The 16,113-nt window shown below is 45.4% G+C and overlaps 1 protein-coding gene across 1 annotated transcript in view; it reads left to right on the top strand.

Moving 5' to 3' along the window:
- The window catches only part of ELP3 (elongator acetyltransferase complex subunit 3), a 140,646-nt gene extending 137,874 nt beyond the window's left edge, over positions 1–2,772 (top strand). Inside the window, exon 15 of the mRNA XM_084624972.1 lies at positions 1,266–2,772. Coding sequence (XP_084481098.1) covers positions 1,266–1,342 — 77 coding nt within the window. The 3' untranslated portion in view covers positions 1,343–2,772. The remainder of the gene's footprint in view (positions 1–1,265) is intronic.
- Positions 2,773–16,113: the final 13,341 nt, after the last annotated feature.

Here is a 16,113-nt window from a genome sequence, read left to right as displayed (position 1 = left end):
ATCTGTGTATAATTAGAGATAAGGTGGGGGCAGCTGTTATTACTCTCTCCTGTAATGCTGTCCCTCTGCTGGATGTTGTTGAAAACCAGTGTTCTTCTAGGGCATTGGGTTTATCTTGGAGTTGGTCATCACAGGATCTAATTAAGGAAGAAAAGAGGGAGAAGAGCCTGTTTAACAACAATGGCATTCTAAAGCCTCCCCTTTAATGAGGAAATTGAATCTGTGACTGCAGAGCCCACGTGTACATTTAAAGTGGATCCAAGCATATTTCTGTGAGTGAAGACAGACCTTGCTGGGTTTCAGAGCTCTTCAGCTGTCTGTAATGATGTCTGCAGCTGCACCTCTGCCTCTCAAGAGCTTGTCTTTGCTTTGTGTTAAGAGCTATACTTAGGATAAGTTTGATACTTAGGAACATTAAATGGTTATTCTAATTGTAGCCCTCCATCACTGCTCACAATCATCCCTCTTCACAGGAGGAAGGGTAGATGTGTTGCTCAGTTCAGCTGTTTTACCAAGTTCCTATACCCCTGTCCCCAAAAGCAGAGCACAATCTTTCCAGAGTGCTAATGACTAACTACCCACAGCCCATACATGGTGGCACCATGGAAGGCCCAGTGGCTAGGATTTACCCCAAGGAATTTAGGTACCTGACTCCCATTCATTTTGACTTTCTGTGAGTTGGGCACTTTTCTCTCTCAAGTCCCTTTGAAAATGCTAATCGCTGTGCCTTAGCATCAAGTTGTAAGAGAGTAGGTGAGCTTGCTCTAGTAAACTATCCACCTGTCTGGTTTATAAATTAACCCTAAAGAAACTTGGTCATCCCCAGGCAGAGGTTGCCTGGAGACTAGCTAAGTTCCAAAGATTTTGTGAGGCATTATGCAGGGGAGGAGACAGGGATTCTGGCCACTATGCTGGGACTGCAGGCTGGTGAAGGTTTCCACATAGTATGCCTGCTTCCTTCTTGCTGTCCCAGCCTAGCATAACACAGCTGAGGGGCGGGTCACTTAACTGAGGGTCAGACGTAGTCCTCCCCCAGCAGTGATATGCACACCAGGTTGCTCTGCAGTTTATCTGAAACCTCATTGTTCAAATGTCTCCAGAACCCTTCAGAAAAACAGGACTGTACTGTGTAGCTTTGCTGGACTCTCCTCTGTTACAAATCTTACCAGTGAAAATCACTTGTCTGCATATCTCTGTTTTCCAGGGCCTGATCTCTTGCCATCCATCACCGCACTGATGAGTTTTGCCCCTCTATTTTATTGCAGGAGTTGGCACCAGGAATTATTACAGGAAGATTGGCTATGAGCTGGAAGGGCCATATATGGTGAAAAAGCTGGACTGATGCCCTAAACAAGAGGCACTGGAACCCCATCTTCATACCAGATGTGCTCCTGGGAGCAGGGCAGAGATGATGCTGACTAACCCTGGCAAGAAAGCTCGGGGGGAAGGAATGCAAGCTTAAAACAGAGGTCTGCTTGTTGCTAAGTATTTGTTATGCTGGAGTCCCCAGCCATAAATTGAAATCTCTACTGGGAGGGGCCCGATATTATTCTCCTGAGAGACCATCCATCGTTCCTTGCAGTGGGGATCTCATGAGAGAGCCACACATCTTATTAGCTGACATAATACTCCTGGAGTTGGTGCAGTAGTGCATTGAAACGAGCAGAGTTGTGCTGTTTTGCTGATTGAAGGTTCTCGTTTTAGGGGACCCAGTTGAACATCTGGCTCACGTTCTATCCGCATTTCCATTATGATGTCACTAGCATCATTTTTAAAACGTAGGCATGGAAAGCTTGCAGTCAGTTGAAACTGGGCTTGCAAGTTACTCGGGAAGCACAAATATTGTATTATTATATTATGCGTCTATTTTTAAATTGGGCTGGCTATCTTCTCTCCATACCAAGTAACAAGGTTTAACTATTTTCGGGTAGGTGTGTGTGGTGGGGGCAGAGTGGTTTGCAAACATTTTGGATATTGTCAAGATTTTGAGATTCACATTTTGACCAACTCTGCACTAGGGCAGAGTCTTAATTTTGGATCACTCCAGCAATGAGAGATTTTAAGAAAAGTCTTTTTAGAAGAGTCAGTATAAGTGTCCGATGTGAGACCAAGCTACAAACTTCTGTGTGTAAAGGCTGTGTGTTCAGCCCATTCCCCTATATTGGGGAATCCTGGGGTACAGTAGGTTTATAAGTGCTCTTTGTGCTGCAATATTTGAGCACTCAGAAGTATATTTTTTAAAAGCATTATGCTAGATTTTAGCTGCTTGACTCATGAAAGTCAATGGGAGCCATGCAGCAAAAATTGAATGGAATGCATTAGAATGTGTGTCTGCATGATAGGAGAGAAGCAGCTTGAACTCTTTTATAGTCTTTTGACCTGAAATGGGGTTGAAATAAAGGGAAGCCATGTGAACCGAGTTCAGCATTTTACACATGCTACTCTTATAAATGAATCCGCCACAAGTCTTCTGGAAACTTCACATGTAATAGCTGCTCATAGACACATGTGATTAACTTGAAGAGAGTTCCTGCAGTTGTGTTTCAATGCTGTTCATTAACTATGACTGCCACCAGGATCTATTGCTGCTTCAGAACATTGGCTTCTGGGGTCATGGGCTAAGAGCTGCTCTGACGTCTACTGACGCACACCTAACCAAGGAAGGGGAGAAATATGGGCAGGCTGTAGACATGCATTCTTTCTGGAGAGAATCTTTTAATAGAATTGTGTAAAGAATAGCTGACAATAAACTTTATATTATTGAAGTGTGAACTTCTTAAAGGTGTCCTGTTTTTTAAGGCTTTAGCGACTAAAATGCATCCAGACCAGTTTAACTCAGAGGTAGGAAAATTCCATGCCATTTTTGCTTTCTAATGGTATATACGGTCATCCTGCTTTTCAAATAAGAAAAGGGGGTGGGGGTCTGTGGCAAGGGGATTTGTGCTTGGTTTTTTTACAAGTCTTTTCCATCTTGCAAGACTCTGTGGTAACTGAAGAACTGGTAGAATTCTGACATAAATACAGATGAAATCAAACCTGATTTATTGAAGGAGGATGATTTTTATTCAGAACGTTTAAAATTCTCTTAGAGGGATAGTTTGTTTTATTATCACCTGTTTAGCTTACATGACTCATATACACTTGGAATAAAAATAAAACTCTTGCTTTAAGATTTAACAACCCCTCCCATTATCCTTTAAATAAGGGCTGAGAATGCTCACAGTGCACATTTCTGAAACCTTCAGGTCTTCCAGCAAAACCAGGGAAGACCAGATTTGACACCTTTCAAGCCACTTGCTTGCTTCATCAAGAAGCATCAAAAGGTACAAAACCGATGATCTAGTTTTCCTTTTACAGGTCACCTCATGTCTTCTTTCTGCACTTGCTCTGCTTATGCCAGAACACAGATTCATTAGTCCTTCTTGACCATGCCGTGATTACAGAGATACCTAGAACCAGTGTTATAATGGAGGCTTCTACACTCAGCATTCCACAAAATATCAAATCTTCTCAGCCCATTGGTGTTAGCAGCAGCATCCTGTGCAAGTTGCAGTTTGAGTAACCAAATTTTGCTGAGCTGAATTCCTCTTAACAGTTTCAAATGGACAAAGTTTTCTTCATTTCCTGGCCTAAACCCCTGTGTGACATTGCTGTGCACAAACAGCTGCTACATTGCACCCTAGAGGGAGCTGCCCTACAATGGTGGATAGTGATTCCTTAGCTCTGTCTTTAAAAGCATTTGGGAACCCATACGTTGGAGTGTATTTTCTAGATATGTAATCTCTGTTCTATTCTAGATAGGTTTTTATACCACGCTAATTGTCATAGTATCTGAGCACCTTCCAGTAGTGCATTAAGTAATGTGACTACACATCTGTCACATGGTGTTTGTGTTCTCATCCTCTTGCCAGAGGGGGAAGTGTGTGCAGCGGAGTATCTTGGTTTGGTAAGGTTTTTTATTTATTAAATAAAAATACCTGTTGCTGTGTGTGTATATTGAGGAAGGAAAGGTCAAAGAAATGCACCTTGCAGTTGGAAAAGTGGTGACATTAGAGACAGTCTTTAGTTGCTGGGGAAGTTCATTCCACAGTCTCAGACCACCCCTGGAGAAAGGTCTGTCTCCCACACAGATGAGCTTTACTCTTACTGTTGCGAGTTCCATTGTGCCAGAGGAGCTAAGTTGTCAACCATGGTCTTTGCCCTGGACCTTTAGATAGTCTTTTAGGTATCCTGGATCCAGACCATGGAGCACTTTGAAGATAAGGACCAAGACCTTGAACTTCATTCAAAATTCTGTGGGACGCAAAGAACGGGTGTGTTGTGCTCACAATAACCCATGTTGCTGAGGACACATGCTGCAGCATTTTGTACTACTTGGAGTTTCCTAAGTGCTGACAGTTTCATGCCTAGGTATATCACATTGCTGTAGTTCAGCCGAGAAGTGGTGAAGGCATGAATAACTGAGGCCAAGTTTCTTCTGCCAGGATGGGATGGAGTCTTCTAGCTAACTGGAGATAGTACAAAGCATTACTTGCAGTTGTTATGTGAGAGCTCAGCATCCATGAGGAAACAAAGAATACTTCTAGACTATAGACTGTATTGACGAGTTGTGGATGTCAAACTTCAACCAACGGAGATTGCACAGTCCTCAGAGTACTTTCCTCTGACCATCTTCACCTCTTCCTGTTTTGCTTGGGTTCAGCTTTAGCCATTTGTTCTCATCCAAGCACTGCACCATTTTATGTGGTTAAGGATGGGTAGAGCTGTGTGTCATCTGCATATTGCTGGCACTTGAGTCCATATTGTCTGATCAGTTCACCTAGTGTTTGCATGTAGATATTGAGAAGGTCCAGAGAGAGAATTGATCCTTGTAGGATCCCCACAAGCAGAAGAGTCTGGTGGTGTAGGTGCAGTTTCCCATCACTACTTGTTGGTCCCATCAGGAAGGACTCAAACCACTATAGTGCATTACCCTGGACTCCTGCCACTTCACTCAGGTGAGAGAGCAGTATCTCATGATCAGCGGCGTCAAATTCACTGTCACTCTATTCACTATGAGTGCCACGAAAGCAGTGTCCGTTCCCTGTCCTGGCATGAATCAAGATTGTGCCAGGTCTAGAAAGTTGGCTTTATTTAGATGAGCAGCTAGTTGTCCTTTTGCTGTCTTCTCTGTGAGCTTGCTCAGGAATGGGAGGTCTGACATTCAGCAATAATTGGCTTTTTTCAACAAAATGTTATGTATGGCTTGTCAAGCTTTACAGTTCAGTGATGTTCACATTCTCTAGCATGGCACAGAGATATATCAGCATCTCAAGACAAGAATTAGCAGAAGTCAGTTTGGTTTCTGTCCAGGAGTAGGCAAGAGGGAGGCAGTATTTGCTGTGAGGATCTTATCTGAGCATGTGATAGAAATGCAAAGGGAAATCCATATGTGCTTTTTGGATTTAGAAAAGGCATTTGATAAAATTCAATGTGACAAAATGATGGATACTCTTTTTAAGAATGTAGTATTGACTTCCAAGATCTATGATTAATAAAAAGCTGGTATTGGGGACAGAAAGCAGCAATCCAAATGAACTGTGAAATAGCTGAGTGTTGTAGCATCAAGGAAGGTGTATGCCAGGGTTGTATCCTATCTCCACCACTATTCAACATATATGCAGAAATTCTAATGAGGGAAAGTTTAGAAGACATTTACCAGGACATACACAGGTCAATGGCATATACATTAGCAACATACAATACTCCAATGACCTAGTTTGCATCACTATGACGAGGGAAAACTTCAGAACATGCTTATTGCTATGAATAATGCCAGCAAGAAATATGGAAGGATGATTAATGTTAGAAAGACAAAAAGTATAAGTAACCATAGAAATACACAATATAGGCAATATCTATATCTCAACAGTCAAGTGATGAAATGAGTGAATAGCTTCCCCTGTTTAGGGAATCCAATAACATCAGAAGGAAGATGCAACAAAGAAATCAGGAAAAGGATGATACAACTTGCAAAAAGTGCATTCAACAATTTGCAAAGACTTTTGTATTGTTGAAAGTTTGAATTACACATCTGTACTAGATTGCTGAAGTGCTACGTATAGTAAACTTACCTGTATGGATGTGAGAGCTGGACACTTAAAAAGGACACAGAGATGACTCAGAGTGTTTTTTTTTATTACGGAAGAATGTCAGAAATTAACCATTTGGATAACCAAAACAAGATACAATGAGGTAATGACAAGGCTGAATTTTAAAAGATATATATATATATTTTAAAATCCTAGATAAGAGAATAACATCTTTCTGTGAACACATTGCTTGCTGATTGTAGAATGACTCAATTCTGGCACTCATACGATCACCTAAGATTGCAGGCAAACCAGGAAGAGAAATAAAGAGAGCCAGCTGTATCAGAAACGTTGTCAGATAGTCTGGTATCCAAAGGAGATTGGACATTTTACAGCTCTGTTGCATTTGGAAAAGATGGAAGGTGGCGGTTGACAACCTCCGTATTGTAGATGTCATATGAAGAAGATAGTTGACTAGGACTGAAATATCCAGGGTGGGTTTCTTCAGTGTTGGCTGGACTACAGCATATTTTGAAGGAGAAAGGGAAGATTCCTTCTCTGAATGAGGCATTGGCTATTTTGGTCAGTTAGTTGCACCAGTTTTTTATGACTCCCTTTCACAAGACAGGAAAAGCTTGGGTCAGATTGACAAGTCTTGGGTTGAGACTCCTTTTGGTTGTCTAGAACACATTGACGAGTGAACATACTGAACTCTAGGAATGCAGGTGGCCTGTTGGTTGGTGATTGCAGGTGTAGCAGATCCATACTGTTTCAGAAGGCTTCCAGAATGTATGTGATCTTTTCAGTGTAGTGTTAGACCTGCAGCAGGGGCCTCCCTATGGACAGATATAGTTTTGGTATATAATACTCTTAAGTACTCTTTATTGCTTACAAAATAAACCTCATTAACTCCACATTTGTACCCCAAACATACTACACCAGAGTCCGCAGATCAGAATGAAGTCCCGATGGCCAGTCGAGGTTAACTCAGGTCAGATGCAGGGAGCTGGCAGAAAGACCACATCTATATCCAAACAGGGCTCTGGGATTGCTGAAAGACTCCAAATTGCAAATGTTTGAAACCTCCATTTATAATCCACTTTGTAACATCATTAGTCTTTTGTCTCTGTTTGGACCTTTCACCCACAACTCAGTTCCAGGCAGACCGCCATGATTCAAGGGGTGCCATTTCCTCCAGTTCTTATACATTTTTTTTTATAGCAGTCCAGCTGGTGTTGTTTCCTTATCTGCTGATTCTTCGTTTATTTCCCAGGGACGTAACAAAGTTGTTTTGTACAAATAGTCCTTGACAGCTTGAAACCTTAAGTTCTTGCTTCAGTTGCCAACACACAATGCACGTACTTATGTCAAACACACGCCATCCCGACTAGGCCTTGATGACCTATAATGTATTACATGGATATATGTGTGATATATCCCAACAGTAGTAGTATGATAGTCCTTTGCAGTGCTCAGCTATGATGCACCTTATAGGCATTCAGGATTGATTAAGTGAGTTACCACCCTGGTTTGCTCCTTGGGGTGGGATTTGGCAGCCTCAGTGCAGGGAAGGTTCTCTTGGCCTGTAATACAACCTCAGCATAAGTTTTGAGGAGTTTGTTTCATCCTATCTAAATCAGCCTTTGTTTTCCGCAGTTAGCACTCAAGTTCTACCTCCTCTCTCCAACTGGTGCAGGGTGTCAGAAGACCAAGTCTGTGGTAGGGAGGAAAGGGGCTCTTTTGGGCCAGTGTATCAGTGGCTGAGGCCAGTGTGGAATGGTAAGGCCTCAACTCCTCATGTTGTAGATGGAGTAGTTATGTCCATTAGCAGGCTTTGGAATTCGTTGGTGTCCATGAGCCATCATGGATGAATCAGGATCATTGATCTGACTTGTTGCCTGGGCACAGGAAAATCCCGGACCACTGCTTTAATGAAGTGATGATCTGGCCAAGACAGCAGTTGGTTTGTGATGTCCACCATCTTGATATCTAAGGGTCCAGAGCATAACTGGCTGTGTGGGTTGGGCCAAGATGTTCTATGAAAGTCCATGGGAAGCAAGTGAGGAGATGAGTTTTTGTGTTTGCATCTGTAGCCTTGTCAATACAAGCATTTGAAATCTCCCGTGCTCACAAGCCTGGGATATCTCACTGCCATTGGCAACAAGGTGTCAGTGAGCTCTTTCATGAATACTTTTTTCTGTGGTGGTCTGTAAATAAGCATAAAATTTGTTGGCTTTAACTCTGGTTTCTACTGTCAGATGAATGAATTCAAATGAAGTTGTGGTACCTGAGGCATTTCTCTTTACATTTGATGTTTGCAGAGAAGATAAATGCAGTGCCACCTGCCTTCTTGTCCTATCTAGGTCAGAGGTGTACCAAGTATCCTAGGGCGATGAGATTGGATGACACTGCAAACTCTGTGCTAGCCTACCAGGTCTTGGTGATGCAGGCTGAATTGGGTACTTCATTGCTGATGAAGTCGTGTATTGTCTTTTGCTTGTTAGTGGCAGATCTAGTGTTGATCAGCCTCAACTTTAGTTCATAATGCTTTTGTACCATCTGTTTCTGGCCCGTGCGTAGGTAGTGGACTTGTCAGTGTATAGATGTTAGATGTCTAGAATCTGGTTTCTTATTTCTGCTTTTCTGTTTCCTTGGACAGTTCCTCTCAATTTGAACTGTGACAGGAGATGGAGTAGATGTTGCATGAGATGCTCCAAGTGGAGGAACAGTTATCTGCTTCACCAGATGCCCTTGGAAAGGCAGGTCTGTTGGGTATCTTTCGGCACTACAATCTGGCTAAGTTTTGGGAATTAGTTGAAGCTGGAGCAATGTGTTCCTGGAAGAATGTTGGGTGTGCTGCAAACACAGTGGCATAATAACCCTGGAAACTCTAATAAATGACACTAATATTAGGCAGGACTGAGCCCAGCCACAGGAAGTTCTTCTTTGGGTGCTGTGAGTGAGCCCAGACCCATACCAGGCAGCTCAAGGCCCCCTTCGGGAAGTCAGGCAGCTCAAGTCAAGCGGTGCATCCCATCCAAGGGGCACGAGTACTTATATTCCCACCCAGCCCCCAATTCCCTGGTGGGAGAGGCAAGGTCAACCTGGGGCTACCCCCAAAAACAAAGACTCAAGGAGACTGGATCTCTTTGGATGCAAAGTTTATTAGTCTTCCAGCCTGCAATTGACAGTGGCCAATCACCAAGCCCTCCTTAGCCGCTGTGATTACAACATGTCAGGTCATGGCCAAGTTTGAGGCTTCACTTCCCGAAGGGTCCAGGAAGGAATCACCCTTGAGGAGGGCATGGCTGAGGCGAGAGCGGCACTCCAGGCAGCTTCAGACACGGCGGACCATGGCACCATGGCCTCCGCCATCTCCATGTGGCGAGCTTCCTGCTGCTCTTCTCGGGCTTGTCCACCGAGGCTCAGCAGTCGATGCAGGACCTTCCCTTCAAGGGCCAGGCCCTGTTTGCAGAGCAGACATACAGCAAGCTGCACGGTTCAAGGGAATCCCGTACGACCCTTTACGTCCTAGGCCTGGCACATAAGCAGTTCAAACCGCAACAGCCTTATGGACAAGGGAGCCAGCCTTGGTAGGACCCGCCTCACGAGAAGGCCAAGGGTTACAAACGCCACTCAAGCCGCCACCCTCTGCTCAGTCAGGCTCCACCTGAAACAAGCAGGGGGCCAAGTGACCGTTTTGAGGGTGCGCCCAAGGACGACCTACCAGACTATACCCCAGATCCATCTTCTCTGTTTTTTTCCAACTGCCTTTCCTTTTTCCCTCCCTGCATGGACCTCTACAACTTCGGAGTGCTGGGTCCTGAACATGGTGGCGCAGGGCTATACCCTCCAGTTTCTTTCTACCTCACCCCCCACCACCCTCTTCCCTGTCCCTCTTCAGGGACCCTTCTCATGAGAGTCTCCTCACACAGGAGGTTCAAGGGTTATTGCAACTGGATGTGGTGGAGGAGGTTCCTCTTGAATACAGGAACAAGGGGTTTTATTCCCGATACTTTTTAATCCCAAAGGCCAAGGGTGGTGTCCGTCCCATTCTGGATCTGCGAGACCTCAACAAGTACCTAAAGAAGCTGAAGTTCGGCGTGGTCTCCCTGGCCTCCATCATCCCCTCCCTGGATCTGGGAGACTGGTATGCCGCCCTCGACCTAAAGAATGCATACTTCCACATAGTGATCTTTCAAGGGACACAGACACTTCCTCCGATTTACGGTGGGACCCAGCCACTACCAATTTATGGTCCTTCTGTTTGGCCTGGCGACAGCACCAAGAGCGTTTACCAAGTGCATGTCGGTGGTGGCAGCTTACCTCCAGCGCTGGGGTATCCAGATCTACCCGTACCTCAATGACTGCCTGGTCAAAGGCAGCTCCAGATCTCAGGTCCAAAAGGATGTCGTGGTATTGCAAACGACGTGCTGCTCCCTGGGTCTACTGGTGAACGACAAAAAGTCTACGTCACTTCCAGTGCAAAGGATAGAATTCATCGGAGTGGTGCTCAATTCAACCTGCGCCAGAGTGTTCCTACCGCTAGAAAGGTTCCAGACGTTGACGGACCTCATCGCGGAAGTCTCCGCGTTCTCCCTGACTACGGCCAGGGTTTGCCTGCATCTGCTGGGCCACATGGCATCTTGTACATATGTTGTCGACCATGCCAGGCTCCGGATGCTGCCCCTGCAGCAATGGCTGACTACAGTCTATTCCCAGTCCAGGTATCACCTGGAAAAGATCGTTACCATGCCCCCGGCAATACTTGCCTCACTGCATTGGTGGAGCGGTCGCAAGAAGGTCCTAGAGGGTGTTCCGTTCGACAGCCCCCCTCACTCCATCGAGTTGGTGTCGAACGCCTCGGACCTCAGCTGCAGAGTGCACCTCTGATATCTCCAGACCCAGGGTATGTGGTCCCAGGAGGAGATGATGCTACGCATAAATGTCAAAGAACTCAGAGCGGTCCACTTGGCATGTGGGATCTTCCTACCTCACATGTCGGGCAAGGTGGTGAGAGTTCTGATGGACAGTACAGCCTAGATGTTCTACATCAACAGGCAAGGAGGAGTATGCTCATCGGCTCTCTGCCAAGAGGCACTCCATCTCTGGAAATTCTGCATCAACCACGAGATCCTCCTGGAGGCTTGTCATCTCCCTGGCGTCAAAAACACGCTAGCAGCTCACCTCAGCAGGGCCTTCTCTCACCACAAGTGCTTGCTCCATGATCTTCCAGAGTTGGGGAACTCCCCAAGTGGACCTGTTTGCCACCAGGCAAAACAGAAAATGTCATCTGTTTTAGTCTCTGCAAGGTCTGGGCAAGGATTCCCTCTCCAGTGCCTTCCTCCTGTTGTGATCGGGGAGCCTGATGTATGTGTTCCCTCCAGTTCCACTCATCAGCAAGGTCCTGGCAAAGATCAAAAGAGACAGGGCACAAGTTATCATGATCACCTCAGTGCAGCCATGCCAGCACTGCTTCGGCACGCTCATGAACCTGACAGTGGCCCTCCCTGACCCTTGCCCAACCGACTGGACCTGCTATCACAGGACCACGGTCAGCTCTTAAACCCCAGCCTCGCGTCCCTCCACCTTTCAGCGTGGATGCTGTGTGGCTGAACCCAGAGGAGCGGACTTGTTCGGAGGAGGTCCAGCAAGTTTTCCTGGGAAGTAGGAAGGCTTCAACCAGACTGACTTAACCTGGCCAAGTGCACAAGGTTTTCCTGCTCGGCGTCCGAGTGTGGCATCTCTTCCTCGCATTCTTCCATACAATCTGTCTTAGACTACCTACTTCATTTGAGGAATCTTCCATTAGAGTGCCTCTCGCAGCCATCTCCACTTTTTCACCTACCAATCCAGGGCCAGATGGTGTTTTCTCACGACATGACACTCATATTCTTGAGAGGTCTCAAGAAACTCTTCCTGCAGGTATGGATCCCTGTCCCACAGTGGGACCTCAACTTGGTCTTTTTTAGGCTCACGGACCTGCCCTTTGAGCCGCTGGGCTCCTGCTTCCTTTCCCATCTGTCATGGAAGGTCACTTTTCTGGTGGTGGTGACATCAGTAAGACAAGTCTTGGAGATTAAAGACTTGACCTCAGAACCACCATACACGGTCTTCTACAAGGACCAGCTGCGGCCCAGCCTTCCTGCCAAAGGTTGTGTCTACCTTCCATATGAACCAGGACATCTTCCTCCCGGTGTTCTGTCCCAAACCGCACAAGACCAGCAAAGAGAGGCGTCTTCATGCACTGGTCGTCCGGAGAGCCTTGCTTTTTACCTAGAATGTACCAAACCTTTCCGTAAATCAATTCCACTCTTCATCACTACAGTGGATAGGATGAAGGGCCTTCTGGTGTCCTCACAGAGGATTTCCAAATGGATCACCTCTTGTACAAGGACCTGTTACAACCTGGTGGAGGTCCCGCCACCGCCAATCGTCAGAGCTCAGGTGTCCTCGATGGCCTTTCTTGCACACATCCCTATCAAGGACATCTGTAGAGCCGTGACATGTTCACACGTTCACGGCACATTGTGCCATCACTCAGATGACGCTGGGTTCGGCAGAGCTGTGTTGCAATCTACATGTCCGTGAACTCCTACCCAGTCTCTGATGGTGCTCCTTGGGAGTCACCTAATATGGAATGGACATGAGCAAACACTCGAAGAAGAAAAGACAGTTACCTGTTCATAACTGGTGTTTTTTGAGATGTGTTGCTCATGTGCATTCCATGACCCGCCCTCCTTCCCCACTGTCGGAGTTTCCAGCAAGAAGGAACTGAGGGGGAGCCAGAGGCACCCTTTATGCTGTGCCATGCGGCCACCACTCCAGAGGGCGCCAGAGCCAGTCCCCTATGGATACTGCTGAGGGAAAAACTTCTGGCACTGGTGCATGTGGCAAGCACACACACCTAGTATGGAATGGACATGAGCAACACATCTCGAAGAACACCAGTTACGGAACAGGTAACTGTCTTTTTCAGTGGCATCAGCCATCCATTTCCTTGACATAAGCTATCTGTGTTGTCATGATGCCTGTGTTGCTCTTACCTGCTTTGGGAGGCAGGTGGAGAGGAGAGAGGAAGAGAAATAGCACTTCTCTTTTAGTCTTGGTTGAATAAGGGCTGAAACATGGTGGAGTAGCAGGTGGAGATGAATCTGAAGGAGCAGGGCTGGGGCTCCTTCCTGGTGAAAGAACTGCTCCCTTCAGCAGCCGCCTTCCTGGTGGTAACTCCTGAGCTAAGGGAGAAGCTGGGTGAGGAATCACAGCCTCACTTTCACATTTGGAAGCCGAAAGAAATTATCTGAAAAGTAAAAAGCAACCAGAGGTCCCCCCTACTGTTTGCTCTGGGGCTGGTCACATAGGCGGGCTGTGGGGATGGAGGAGACTGGCTGGGGAGCAAGAACATGGTCCCTTTGAGGGCTCTCAGGAGCTGCTGCAGTTTGAGCTGGGGCTGGACCCTGCTGCTGCCACTGAAAGGTGGAAAGAGAGTAGTCTGGGTGACTCATTGGTGATGCCGCAAACTTGTTGTGTAGCTTCTAGCAATGCCCAGCATTCTGCCATAATGGCCCAATTTTAATATCTTCACCAAAGGAAAGTATCCATTGACACCACCCTCTCCTGCTCCCCTCCCTCCTACTGTCCCAGTAGTTTGGCTCATGTCCTGAAGAAGAAAGATTTCTGTCCCTTCCAGAATTGTTTTACAAGTATTATTTATACTACTGTTCTAACTCTGGATATTCTTGTTACCCACAGAGATGCCCAGACCTAAAGCCAGCATTTCAGGCAGGAGCTGGCCCTGCTAATAAAAATGTCCCCAAAGGGCCAGGTGCAGCCACCTCTTAAACTTTCACTTCCATTCTTTGTCCTATCAGCATATGTACTCTGCATGTTGCCACAGCCAAGACTTCAAACCACAACCTTCATGGACCATACCTGTAGCTAGCAGCCCTCCCAGCAGGGCTATAAAGAACTTTTCCTCGCTAAGTAGTGCTAGTTATCTCAGCTGGAAGTTGCTCTGTATTTATAGCACATTGCACCGGGGGCCTTCCTCAGTGGTTATTACAAGAATCTTTTTCGTGGTTGTGCAGGTCTCTCCCCCTTCCCCCTCCCTTGCTGGATGGTCTCTTAAGATTTGACCTTTCTAGCTTCTCTGTTGGTTACTAAATTGCATGTAACAACTTCTTAGCCCATTTCTCTCTTGTGTAGTATCCTGTGCTTTTTGTGTAAGCCTTTTGCTAAAGAAAGAGTTATATTGTGGAGTGAAAATAAATAGGGAAGCCTCAACCCAACCCATCAATAAGGCAGCGGAGTGTAGAAAGCACTTGCTGCTCCACCAAATGTCAAGCCTGCTGTTCAGTTTGAGGCACTGGAGCGTGAGGTCTCATTTTAGTAAGGGCAAAGGTGACTCTTTTCACTTTCCCTCTCCTTTTCCTTGATGGATTTTAACCTGTGGAAAAATTAAAGTCCATGCAAGTGAGGTTTTTCTGGGCTTCAGCATTGTTTTCAGTCTGCTGTCTTTTTCTTCTGAAGAGGAAAAGAAACCTTTGCATAGAAATTATTCAGGGTACAAACACTCTCCATCATGGAAGATGTTTTTAGCAGTGCTTTAGGTTGGGCAATTTGTTTTAGCTTTGTCCGTGATCAATCTCCTATTTTGCTACTCTGATGTGAAGACTTTCTCCAGGCTGAAAATTTGTTTCACTTTGGTGTGATTTTTTTTTTCCAGTAATCCTCCAAGATCTATCTATCTATCTTTTTTTTAAGGCTGCATATGTTTTCATGGGCATAATTTCAGCATAGGTGTAAATGTTATCACTTAGCTGTCTAACTTCCTGCAAATTAGGTAGCTAAATGTCTTAGCACTTCTTATAGTCCCAAAATTAATTGTAGGAACCTTTTTTTTGAGAACTAGGAGAAATCACAACCAGCCTTGCACTCCCTGTTGTTTAAGTGCCAGTCATATCCAGCACTGCAGCTATATGCAGAAAGCACAAGCTCAATGTCCAGTCTGCCTCTGTCCCTTTCTTCCGTTCTGTTTGGGTTTTTACACTGCAGTTGTCACCATAGCATTTTAGGGCAAAATCCACAACGGGAACTTAGGGTCAGCACTGCAGTGCCCTGCTGCATAGTGGAATCAGCCCCAAATTAGGCACCTGGCTACCATATACAATGCATGAGAAGAGTTAGGTGCCTAAAAATGGGATTCACAGCAGCCAGCAGGCTGAGCAGCAGCTGGTTAAATTAGCTAGTAGGAAATGCTGAGAAGAGGTCTGTGGCCTAAGCTTCACCACCAGAAGTAATTAGGCACCTAACTGTGAGCTAGAAGGAGGTGCTTATCTCTGCTTGAGATTCACAGCTGTGAGCCTGCTCTTGGAGTTAGGTGCCCAAACCATCACAGGTCAGCCCCTCCTCATGAAAACCAGAGAGTCTGAGAGAGACTCACTGCATTACAGCCAATAGCCCAGGGACTAGCCGAGTCACCTGGGGTGCGGGGGAGCCTTGTTTTCAAATTCCTGCTCTGCCTGGTTTGGAGAAGGGACTTGAACATCTCTCCCAGGTGCGTGCCCTGACCACCAGGTTATAGAGTATTCTGGGCTGCGACTTTCTCCCTCCTGTATATTTGTATAAATAATAGGGCTGTCAAGCGATTAAAAAAATTAATCGTGATTAATTGCACTATTAAACAATAATAGAATACCATTTATTTTTGGATATTTTCTACCTTTTCAAATATATTGATTTCAATTACAACACAGAATACAGAGTGTACAGTACTCACTTTATATTTATTATTACAAATATTTGCACTGTTAAAAACAAAAAAAATAGTATTTTTCAATTCACCTTATAGAAGTACTGTAGTGCAATCTCTTTATCATGGAAGTTGAACTTACAAGTGTAGAATTATGTACAAAAAAAACCCTACACTCAAAAATAAAACAATGTAAAACTTTAGAGCCTACAAGTCCACTCAGTCCTACTTCTTGTTCAGCCATTCGCTCAGACAAGTTTTACATTTTCAGAAGATAATGCTGTCCGCTTC

The sequence above is a fragment of the Lepidochelys olivacea genome (assembly GCF_965140295.1).
Source record: "Lepidochelys olivacea isolate rLepOli2 genome assembly, chromosome: 3".
NCBI lineage: Eukaryota > Metazoa > Chordata > Testudines > Cheloniidae > Lepidochelys > Lepidochelys olivacea.
The sequence above is the reverse complement of the archived record's forward strand: the minus strand, read 5'-3'. Positions and strand labels throughout refer to the sequence as shown.